Source organism: Lissotriton helveticus, chromosome 5_2 (genome assembly GCF_964261635.1).
Source record: "Lissotriton helveticus chromosome 5_2, aLisHel1.1, whole genome shotgun sequence".
NCBI lineage: Eukaryota > Metazoa > Chordata > Amphibia > Caudata > Salamandridae > Lissotriton > Lissotriton helveticus.
Genome location: NC_136066.1, coordinates 838,426 through 850,728, shown reverse-complemented (window position 1 = coordinate 850,728; position 12,303 = coordinate 838,426). Strand labels below are relative to the sequence as shown.

The following is a 12,303-nucleotide window of genomic DNA, read 5'->3' as shown; positions in this document are numbered from 1 at the left end:
CTGAGGTCAAATAGGCCTTAGAGAGCCGTCCTTCTTTCGGATTAGAATATATGGAGAGTAAACTCCCTTGGAATTAGAGGAACTAGTTCTATTGCACTTTTTTGTAGCAGAGATACTACTTCTTGCTTTAACAGTGACGGATGTTCTTGTGACTTTGGACGCTGTTTGGGTGGTATGTTTGGGGGGTAGATGTTAATTCTAGACAGTAACCTGAGTGAATCATTTGTTGCACCCACCTGTCTCATGTGATGTTGATCCATGCAGGCAGGAATTGTTGGAGTCTTCCCCCCACAGAAGTGGAATAATGGGGGGGAAGGGGAGGAAAGTCATTGGGTAGGGGTGGAGGCAGAGCGGGAGGTGTTGTTCTTGCCTCTGCCTTTGTTGTTGTTACCCCTGTAACCCCCTCTCTGGTAGCCCTTGGTGAATGTGGATTGACCAGGGGTTTTGTAGGAAGAGGAGGGACTTTCTGAGTAGCCTCTTGTGTTGCCTCTGTACGATGAGCGACGAAAAGAACGTCTGGGAGCTTGCTGCTGCAAGACTCCCATGGATTTTGCAGTGTCGGTGTCTTTCTTCATTTTTTCCAAAGACACGTCAACATTTGGGCCAAATAAATGTGTCTCATCAAATGGCTGATTAAGGATGGAGTTTTGTACCTCAGGTTTAAAACCTGAAAAACGTAGCCAGGGTGCTGGTATTGATTGCCCTTGAGGCAGTATCTGCAGCGTCTAGGGCACAACGGATGGAAGTATCAGTGATATTTTTACCTTCCTGTATAAGTTCATTGGCCCTGTTTTTGTATTTGTCTGGTAGGTGCTGCATTAGGGACTCTAGTTCGTCGTAATGTGCTCTGTCATATCTTGCCAGCAAGGCTTGGGTGTTGGCAATGCGCCAGATGTTAGCTGCTTGTGCCGCAGTTCTCTTGCCAGAAGCGTCAAGGAGTTTAGATTCTTTGTCTGGTGGTGAGGCTTCACCTGTTGTTTGGGAATTAGCACGTGTACGTGCATTGGATACCGCCAAAGAATCCAATTGTGCCGGGCCTTTAATATAAGCTGGGTCTGCAGGGGCAGCTTTATATTTTTTCTCAATGCGGGGATTGAGGACCCTAGCTCTAACGGGGTCTTTAAAGACCTCTGCTGCGTGCTTGATGACTCCCGTAAGCATTGGTAAGATGGCCGTAGACCTTTGTGTATTGTCAAAAGTGTCTAATAGGAAGTCTTCCTCCACTGCATCGGTGTGTAAGTCCACCCCATGATATTGTGCAGCTCTCTGGACTAGCAGGTTAAAACCTATGGTGTCCTCTGGTGGGGAAAGTCTGGAAGGATAGACATCATCCTGTGGGACATAAGGCACATTAGGGGTGCTGTAATCGTCCAATTGATTAGGTGACTGAGGGGGACTAATAGCCTGTGGTGGGTAATGTGCACCCCCACCTTCATAATCAGAATCTGTGTGTACATCATCGTCTGGATTAGGAGATGGTGTAGGTGAATGCTGTGGTGGAGGAGGTGTATGAGGAGGAACAGTATGGGGAGGTGGAGGAGAAGGGACCCTTAATGGAGAGGTTGCAATGTCTCTCTTCTTTGCAGGGGGAGAAGGTGCTGGCGCCTCAAGTGGTCTCTTCTTGGAGTCAATTGTCCAGTTTTGGGATCCTTTACAAGAGTTTTTTGTTGTGGATCTGGTGTAAAAAGCTCTTGTGAGCCAGGTAGATCCTTTGGCGTCTAAATTTTCACCTCCGTAGGTTTTTTAGGCACCGAGTCGGCAGTTGGCTTAGGAGTGTGCCCTTTCAAAGTGTCTTTTACGGGAAACAGTTTTTTCGATTCCAAGAGTTTTTTCGGCTCCGATGCATAGGAATCCGGTGCTTTGGTCGATTTTTTACTCTGCTCCGAGTGCGGTTTCGGTGTCGATGAACCGCTGCCAGTCTTCGGCTCCATGTGCTTGGGTGTCGAAGCAACGGTCGACGTGGAATAGGAAGATGGCTTTTTCTTCGGTGTCGGTACTGGGTCGGCTCCGGAAGCAGGCTGGCTCAAGCCTGAGCCGCCTGAAGGCTTTGTGGTCTTCTTTGCCGGGCCCGAAGGCAGGGCGTTAGAAGCAGTGTCTTGGTGTGCACCCGAGCCCGAAGGTGAGGGTGTAACCGAAGCCTGAAGGTGAGGGTGTGACCGAAGCCTTTTTTGATGGTGTTGAGGAAGGGGTGGGGTCGACGGTCTTACTTACGAACCGTTGAGCTGGAGTGACTTCCTTGACGTCGGAGTCTTCGGCATCTGATGATCCAATACTCTCTTCGGCGTGCTGGTGTTCTGGCACATCGACGCCCTCGTCGAAGATGTCGTCGGGAATCGGAGCCGACGAGCGAGCCATAGTTCTTCGAGCTCGTCGGTCCCGGATCATCTTCTTGGAGCGGAATGAGGCACACGCTAAACAGTCTTTGGCCTCGTGCTCCGGTGAAAGGCACAGGTTGCACACCTCATGTAGGTCGCTGTGGGGAAACTTCGACCCACATTGAGGACACTTCTTGAATGGCGTCCTTTCCATGAGCCAGAAAGTTAGGCCCAGGTAGGCCCAAAGGTCTTCGTCGACTACCGGAATCGAAGACTTCGAAGTTGGCAGAGAATCGCGTCGTAGATCGCGATCGAGACAATACCGTCGAACTGGGTGAGGATTGCGCGCCGAAGGAAATTTGGTTCCAAACCGGAGCACAGGAAACACATCCGAGCCCGATGGCGGAAAAAACAATCTGCGGATGGAGCCGATGCCCATGCGCAATGTGGTCCTAAGGAGGCGTCACCTATCTCGTGACTTCCAAAGAACTTTTCAGGACAACAACAAACTGCAAACATCCAGGCCCAACATTAGGTGGCGATCTATGCATAGTGTACAATCTGCAGCTCATATGCCTCGAACATTATGTTTGGGCAGGCGTTTTCAGCAGTGGTGATTATTTTCAATCTAGATGTGATGACATGAAGCGCTTTATAAGCGGGAGCTATGGCAGGATTCTCTCACATTCATTCGCCATGCCACTGTTGTTGCGCAGAACTCGTTTCATCAGTGAGGATTCTTCAGCTCCTTCTAGATATGGTTTCTGCAGAATGATGCAGGAGCTGGTCTCACTGCCTTTCCAAGGTTCCCAACCAAGAACGGACAGTGGCGCACCCTCCAGCTTTTACCTGCTGCAAGTACCCAGTCAGCTTTAGCCTTCTGAACTTCCCTGGCTCTGATCTCTGTTAGAACTTTGCAAGAATGCGTTAAATTGCAAACGTTTGTTCTTGGCCTTGATTGTGATCTTCAGCAACTGTATGTATTTATTTATATAATACAATAAAACTATACATCACTGTAGGGAAATAAGGGTGGGGAACTAACATGATTGTGACACCCAGAAACACAGAGTAAAAATCCTCCTGATTAAACAAGGGTTTTTGAAAGATGCAGCCCATCCTCTTACGCCTGCGAGAGCAGCAGATCTAATTTGACATGCGATGCACACATTAGTGCAGTGAGAGGACGGCGATGGTCTGACCTAGGGAGCTTTGGTTGTATTGGGAAGTGCTCACAATGTTCTGGTAATGGGGCTCCTAATGCGCTCTGCTCGGAAACAAACCTAAAGCAGCCACCTAGACAAGGAATCGGTGGGATGTCAGGTCTCTCTGTGAATTCGCTTGAGAAGTCCTCACCATATGAAGAAGGTAGCCCACTGGTCGCTGCTAACATATTTCTGGTTTTATGGTTAGTTCAGCAGCTCTTCGACGTAGGGTACACGTGATCTTACCAAGAACAGATATACCGCAGGTTTTAAGCCTTAATACTGAGCATTACGAACCAGCTCAGCGCAGGCAAGTGAGAGGTATACCAGGGAATGGCAATGTTAGGATACAGCTCATTAGAAGTAGACACATTACTAGTGGGCAGCTGAGGACCAACACAGGACACAACTATTGCTGGGACAGGTTATCACAGCCAGCACATGTGCAACTGTTACAAGGGAGAGAGGGACTACTTAAGTTCCATCACTAACAAGGAGAGCGATGTTTTGGATAGGGCAGACGGCATCATATGACGTAGCCCAACATTGGCAGACAACTCCAGAAGTCAATGATATGGATCCATTGTCCTGGATGATAGACAGAAACAGGTTGCTCTTAAGAGGGACCCTTTAACCGAGCTTTCAAGACACACAACGCCTGCTTTCCATGCCTTGGTCAGTATCAACTACAGCTCACCCTTGTTTATTCTTAATTTACCCAGTGACTTAACACTCATCATCGCAGCGTTTGCGAGTCTGTGAAACACGTCCAGGCCATTTCAACAAGAAATAAAGAGTCTACGATCGTGCCCGCTGGTTCTGCAGTGGTGCTTCTTTCATAAAGTGTTGTTCCCTGCAATTGTGCTTGTTCTGATGCACTGCATAAGAGATGTCACAGATCTATGTATACGCCTGCATGGGCCTTACAGGTGAAGCAATGACATTGCCCTCAATCCTTGCTAAAACCTCAGCAGCCAGTCGGCTATCTCACACCTAAGCCCTCAGGAGACCCCGCAGCCAGGACGCTGCCCCACTCATCAGGCCAGCACAAGTCTTATTTCCAAGGCAGGAGTCAGGCATGGCCTTCATGAACACCCACAGTCAGGCACTGACCTTCATGAACACCCACAGTCAGGCATGGCCTTCATGAACACCCACAGTCAGGCACCGACCTTCATGAACACCCACAGTCAGGCATGGCCTTCATGAACACCCACAGTCAGGCACCAACCTTCATGAACACCCACAGTCAGGCACTGACCTTCATGAACACCCACAGTCAGGCACCGACCTTCATGAACACCCACAGTCAGGCAATGACCTTCATGAACACCCACAGTCAGGCACTGGCCTTCATGAACACCCACAGTCAGGCACTGGCCTTCATGAACACCCACAGTCAGGCATGGCCTTCATGAACACCCGCAGTCAGGCAATGACCTTCATGAACACCCACAGTCAGGCATGGCCTTCATGAACACCCACAGTCAGGCACTGGCCTTCATGAACACCCACAGTCAGGCACCGACCTTCATGAACACCCACAGTCAGGCAATGACCTTCATGAACACCCACAGTCAGGCACTGGCCTTCATGAACACCCACAGTCAGGCATTGACCTTCATGAACACCCACAGTCAGGCATTGACCTTCATGAACACCCACAGTCAGGCATTGGCCTTCATGAACACCCACAGTCAGGCATGGCCTTCATGAACACCCACAGTCAGGCACTGGCCTTCATGAACACCCACAGTCAGGCACTGGCCTTCATGAACACCCACAGTCAGGCACTGACCTTCATGAACACCCACAGTCAGGCATGGCCTTCATGAACACCCACAGTCAGGCACTGACCTTCATGAACCCCCCCCAGTCAGGCACTGACCTTCATGAACACCCACAGTCAGGCATGGCCTTCATGAACACCCACAGTCAGGCACTGGCCTTCATGAACACCCACAGTCAGGCACTGACCTTCATGAACCCCCACAGTCAGGCATGGCCTTCATGAACACCCACAGTCAGGCACTGACCTTCATGAACACCCACAGTCAGGCATTTACCGTCCCGATGTGTGGACAGGGCCAATGGAAATGAGTTTAAATGTTTGTAGCTTGACGGATTAACTCACCATACAGATCTGCACAACTCTGCTAAGGTTATCGGTGTTCACTGACAAACCAGCCGCACTGTATGTGGCATCGCTGAAGAGTTTTTTAAATGTATTCTTGCAAGGAAAGATAGCAGATGTTTCAAACTCAATTTTTTTGCCTAGTAACCTTAACATTAGGGCATCGTGTGTGGCTCATTGACCGAGATCACATGAGATAATATACTACCACTCAGATTTTATTAATGGAATTTATTATGTCCATTTTCACTCCCATAGACCAACATAACACATTAAATAGAGGCGTTCAACACAACCCGAAATCAGACCCTGGTCTGAAGATGTACTGCCAGCAGTATTGAGTGGCAGCACATGTGGCACGCTAATGGGTGTCATCTAGGGGTAGAAGTGGGCGGGGTCAGAGGGCTACGGCATGCCCATACATTTTTTAATTTATGAAAAACAGTTCCCCTACGTTTTGTGAACAGAGAACCAACGATTAATTCCGAGAGTTGAAATGACTCAGTTGAAGTGCAAGGCAGAGTCTCCTGTGCTGTGACACGGAGCGAGGGGCCAAAAGCTAAACGAGCCTTCCTGCCAGGGTGCTGCTGCCCTGAAAGAAATGTAAATGTGCGCAATTGGTCAATCTCCAAATGTGAAGGGCACTTGGAAGTGGTATTGGCTTTAATTGAAGGAATCACTTGAACCTACCTGATAACACAGATGTATTCTTTTGAGAGGTATTGCAAGAGAGATCCCAGCTGAGCTGTGAAGCTTTTAAAGGTCAGTTATAAATGCACTAGGTACAATCTGTGTCTCTCTCAAAACTATATTTTGGAATCACTAAACGTTTTTGCGCTTTTTGTAGCAGCCTCTCTTATACTGTGTGTAATGCAAATTCAAAATATTGACATAGATTCACAGTACTTTCTGTGACAGGCAGGGACTTCCTAGCACTAAAAATACACAAGTCGTTATTGTTAACTGCAGCAACCAGGGTTCAATTCTGTGGCTCTCTGGTTAACCATACAGACCTCTGCAGTATATTAACCAATAGAGGTTTCATAATGTACACTATTGTTTTTTCCACTGATAAACTCACATTTATTTTTCATTTAAGCGGTGTCTTAGTTTATATGTAGTTACCTGAAGGTGAAAGGCTGACGAAAGCTTCAGAATATTTTGATTTTTCTGCCACGACCTTGAACCCCCCCCCCCCAAAACGCTTACTTACCCGCCCCCTTTGCGTACAGCATCACAGTCCCCATACTTTTTTTATGCACTTCGGCCACTGGTTTAAACAGCAGTCAGTCTCTAGTTGTACGACCGAGCCATAGCAGTTATTGAGAATTTCTCACGATATATGGTCTAAACAAAATCCGTACTTACTTTGCTGCGTAAGGGCCCGCCAATTGGTCTTCTGGTCTCCCTGAAAGAGAAAGTAGGTGCAGTATCAGACCAGAGGGTTCAGTACAAGGAGGCAGGGATTGTTTCAGAAGGATGTGGGTCTTGGGGCATCTGTTTCAAAGGAGGCAGGACTCTGGCAGGACACGGGTCAGAGCACTGGGTCTGCCAAGAACTCGTAATACCACCGCATCCGAGGGGTGGATTTAAGATGAGAGTATCCAACCTGAGAAAGGGGGGCCTTTTTAACTCTCACATGTGCATTGTCCTGATTCTTTGCTCATTAATCGCTCCTTTGTTCTGCTCGGTCAGCAGCGTGACCCCTACCCAGCCGGTTTCCCTAAGTTAGCCCCTGCTATGCAGTCTTTACTATTTTCTTCTTTACCCCTGCAAGCCACTGGGGTCTTCAGTGCATCACCTTTCCACATCCATCTTCCGTCACCTGCCTGCCTTGCTCCCTTCCTTCTTTTATCTGCACTGTCATGAATTCGGGCTCCCCTCGAGCCCCATCATCCGCCCCTCCGCTTCCTGGCCTCCCAACAACATTCATTACATGCTCTGTTGGAACCCCCATCTTCTCTCATGACCTACCCCACCACCTCCATTACCCGCTCTTCTTTACCAAGCCCCGGCTCCTCTTCCCCATTACCCACCTCTCCCTACATTCGCTACCACCACCCCCTCGAACTGCTCCACCTCCACTACCTCACCCATCTGTGGCTTGCATCAATGACTAAAAGGCGGCCTGCGGGGATTAGACTGCAAGGCATTGATTGAAACTCTGGACATGTCAAATAGAGCTTTCAGGTGAGCACTGAACAGCTGTGCACACCTGTCAAGTATGATAATGTCTGTGAGCAAACCTGCTATCTTTACCACTCGTTCTTCCATCTGCGTAATGTGGGCTGTGGACCTGGGTAGTTAAATGACATGACCCGGTGCGCTCAATCTGCATTTGTTACTGCGGTGAACTCCTTCGGGTCTCTTCCCCAAAGAGCCAGACTGTATCTTGAGTTTACAGCTTAACCTGCAGTTACCCCTGCTCCAGCCCAGCTCCCCTCCAACCTCAAAGGCTGCCCTACTGCTCGATGCGAGCGCTCTCCATGGGCCTATAGGCCTACACTACAGCTTGGTGTCCATCTCAAGGCCGAGAGGCTATGGATGACTTCCATAGGTGACTTTACTGTTGGGCCCTAACAGCTTAGATCCCCTCCGTCTCCCCTCCACTGAACCGCTCCCCACACTTCCAATCTCAAAGGCCGCCCTACTGCCCGATGCACCATCCATCAGGCAGTGCCCCTCCCCCCATAGGCATACAGCCGGTCAAGTGCCCCTCTCTGTCATCCAAGAGGCTAAGGGGGGGGTTTCCACAGGTGACTTTACTGTTGAACCTTAGAGCCTGTAAACCCTCCCTCATCTGCCCTCCACCTCCCTTCCACGGAGATGCCTCACACTTCCATTCTCAAAGGCTGCCCTACTGCCCGATGCACCAACCATTAGCCAACCCGAGCACCCCCATGGGCCTCTGGGCCCACAGTAGGTCAAGTGGCCCTCTCTGCATCTTGGGGTACAGATGAAGGCAGAGAGGCTAAGGGGGTCTTCCAGATGTGAATTTACTGTTGGACACTAGGGCCTAGAAACCCTCCCTCCTCTCCCTTCCACTGCACCACGCCCTACGCTTCCTCATGCACCTGTGGCCTGCACCATCATTTCTAACTGATGCACAGAATCCATTTACTTATTCAGGCTGGCCATCGCCACTGGCAGTGGTATAGAACTTAACACTTCTCTTCTTCCCTCCCCATTAGTAAGATCAGTCTCGCCTCCCCCAGTAATGTTCTCTCTCCCCGTTAGTAAGATCAGTCTCCTCTCCCCTATTAGTAACTTCAGTCTCCTCTCCCTCATTAATGTCCTCTCTCCTTATCAGTAAGATCAGGTCTCCTCTCCTTCATTAATGTCCTCTCTCCCCATTCGTTAAGATCAGTCTCCTCTCCCTCATTAATGTCCTCTCTGCCCCCATTAGTAACTTCAGTCTCTTCTCCCTCATTAATGGCCTCTCTCCCCCGTAAGATCAGTCTCCTCTCCATGATTAATGTCCTCTCTCCCCATTGATAAGATCAGTAACCCTCTCACCCATTAATGGCCTCTCTCCCCCGTAAGATCAGTCTCCTCTCCCTCATTAATGTCCTTTCTCCCCATTGGTAAGATCAGTTCTCCTCTCCCCCATTAACGTCCTCTCTCCTCCCATTAGTAAGATCAGTCTCCTCTCCCTCATTAATGTCCTCTCTCCCCCTATTAGTAAGATCAGTCTCCTCTCCCTCATTAATGTCCTCTCTCCCCATTAGTAAGATCAGTCTCCTCTCCCTCATCAATGTCCTCTCTCCCCATTAGTAAGATCAGTCTCCTCTCCCTCATTAATGTCCTCTCTCCCCCATTAGTAACTTCAGTCTCCTCTCCCTCATTAATGTGCTCTCTCCTTATCAGGAAGATCAGTCTCCTCTCCCTCATTAATGTCCTCCCTCCCCCCATTAGGGAGATCAGTCTCCTTTTCCCCATTAATGTCCTCTCTCCCCTATTAGTAAGATCAGTCTCCTCTCCCCCATTAATGTTCTCTCCAGATTAGTAAGATCAGTCGCCTCTCTCCCCATTAGTAAGATCAGTCTCCTCTCCCCAATTAATGTCCTCTCTCCTTATCAGTAAGATCAGTCTCCTCTCCCTCATTAATGTCCTCTCTCCCCATTAGTAAGATCAGTCTCCTCTCCCCAATTAATGTCCTCTCTCCTTATCAGTAAGATCAGTCTCCTCTCCCCAATTAATGTCCTCTCTCCTTATCAGTAAGATCAGTCTCCTCTCCCTCATTAATGTCCTCATTCCCCCATTAGGGAGATCAGTCTCCTTTTCCCCATTAATCTCCTCTCTCTCCCATTGGTAAGATCAGTCTCCTCTCTCTCCCCCTTTAGTAAGATCAGCCTCCTCCCTCTCCCATTAGTAAGATCAGTCGCCTCTCTCCCCCATTAGTAAGATCAGTCTCCTCTCTCTCCCATTAGTAAGATCAGCCTCCTCCCTCTCCCATTAGTAAGATCAGTCGCCTCTCTCCCCCATTAGTAAGATCAGTCTCCTCTCTCCCATTAGTAAGATCAGTCTCCTCTCTCCCCTATTAGTAAGATCAGTCTCCTCTCTACCCCATTAGTAAGATCAGTCACCTCTCGCCCCATTAGTAAGATCAGTCTCCTCTCTCCCATTAGTAAGATCAGTCGCCTCTCTCCCCCATTAGTAAGCTCAGTCTCCTCTCTCCCATTAGTAAGATCAGTCTCCTCTCTCCCCTATTAGTAAGATCAGTCTCCTCTTTCTCCCATTAGTAAGATCAGTCTCCTCTCTCTCCCCCTTTAGTAAGATCAGCCTCCTCCCTCTCCCATTAGTAAGATCAGCCTCCTCCCTCTCCCCCTTTAGTAAGATCAGTCGCCTCTCTCCCCCATTAGTAAGATCAGTCGCCTCTCTCTCCCATTAGTAAGCTCAGTCTCCTCTCTCCCATTAGTAAGATCAGTCTCCTCTCTCTCCCCCTTTAGTAAGATCAGTCGCCTCTCTCTCCCATTGGTAAGATCAGTCGCCTCTCTCTCCCATTAGTAAGATCAGTCGCCTCTCTCTCCCATTAGTAAGATCAGTCGCCTCTCTCCCCCATTAGTAAGATCAGCCTCCTCCCTCCCCCATTAGTAAGATCAGTCGCCTCTCTCTCCCATTGGTAAGATCAGTCGCCTCTCTCTCCCATTAGTAAGATCAGCCTCCTCCCTCTCCCATTAGTAAGATCAGTCGCCTCTCGCCCCATTAGTAAGCTCAGTCTCCTCTCTCCCATTAGTAAGATCAGTCGCCTCTCTCTCCCCTTAGTAAGATCAGTCGCCTCTCTCCCCCATTAGTAAGATCAGTCGCCTCTCTCTCTCATTAGTAAGATCAGTCTCCTCTCTCCCATTAGTAAGATCAGTCGCCTCTCTCCCCCATTAGTAAGATCAGCCTCCTCCCTCTCCCATTAGTAAGATCAGTCGCCTCTCTCTCCCATTAGTAAGATCAGTCGCCTCTCTCCCCCATTAGTAAGCTCAGTCTCCTCTCGCCCCATTAGTAAGATCAGTCACCTCTCTCCCCCATTAGTAAGCTCAGTCTCCTCTCTCTCCCATTAGTAAGATCAGTCGCCTCTCTCCCATTAGTAAGATCAGTCGCCTCTCTCCCCCATTAGTAAGATCAGTCTCCTCTCCCCCATTAGTAAGATCAGTCTCCTCTCTCCCATTAGTAAGCTCAGTCTCCTCTCCCCCATTAGTAAGCTCAGTCTCCTCTCTCCCCTTAGTAAGATCAGTCGCCTCTCTCCCCCATTAGTAAGCTCAGTCTCCTCTCTCCCATTAGTAAGATCAGTCGCCTCTCCCCCATTAGTAAGATCAGTCTCCTCTCTCCCATTAGTAAGCTCAGTCTCCTCTCTCTCCCATTAGTAAGATTAGTCGCCTCTCGCCCCATTAGTAAGATCAGTCGCCTCTCTCCCCCATTAGTAAGATCAGTCACCTCTCTCCCCCATTAGTAAGCTCAGTCTCCTCTCTCTCCCATTAGTAAGATCAGTCGCCTCTCTCCCATTAGTAAGATCAGTCGCCTCTCTCCCCCATTAGTAAGATCAGTCTCCTCTCCCCCATTAGTAAGATCAGTCTCCTCTCTCCCATTAGTAAGCTCAGTCTCCTCTCCCCCATTAGTAAGCTCAGTCTCCTCTCTCCCATTAGTAAGATCAGTCGCCTCTCTCCCCCATTAGTAAGCTCAGTCTCCTCTCTCCCATTAGTAAGATCAGTCGCCTCTCTCCCCCATTAGTAAGATCAGTCTCCTCTCTCCCATTAGTAAGCTCAGTCTCCTCTCCCCCATTAGTAAGCTCAGTCTCCTCTCTCCCATTAGTAAGATCAGTCGCCTCTCTCCCCCATTAGTAAGATCAGTCTCCTCTCTCCCATTAGTAAGCTCAGTCTCCTCTCCCCCATTAGTAAGCTCAGTCTCCTCTCTCCCATTAGTAAGATCAGTCGCCTCTCTCCCCCATTAGTAAGCTCAGTCTCCTCTCTCCCATTAGTAAGATCAGTCGCCTCTCTCCCCCATTAGTAAGCTCAGTCTCCTCTCTCCCATTAGTAAGATCAGTCGCCTCTCTCCCCCATTAGTAAGATCAGTCTCCTCTCTCCCATTAGTAAGCTCAGTCTCCTCTCTCCCATTAGTAAGATCAGTCGCCTCTCTCCCCCATTAGTAAGCTCAGTCTCCT

At 49.1% G+C, this 12,303-nt stretch overlaps 1 protein-coding gene across 2 annotated transcripts in view; it reads right to left on the bottom strand.

Annotated features, from left to right (window-relative positions):
- The window catches only part of SPOUT1 (SPOUT domain containing methyltransferase 1), a 103,579-nt gene that overhangs the window by 50,295 nt on the left and 40,981 nt on the right, over nt 1-12,303 (bottom strand). For both annotated transcript variants that reach the window (XM_078646589.1, XM_078646590.1), the window contains exon 2: nt 7,023-7,062. In XM_078646589.1, coding sequence (XP_078502715.1) covers nt 7,023-7,062 — 40 coding nt within the window. The remainder of the gene's footprint in view (nt 1-7,022; nt 7,063-12,303) is intronic.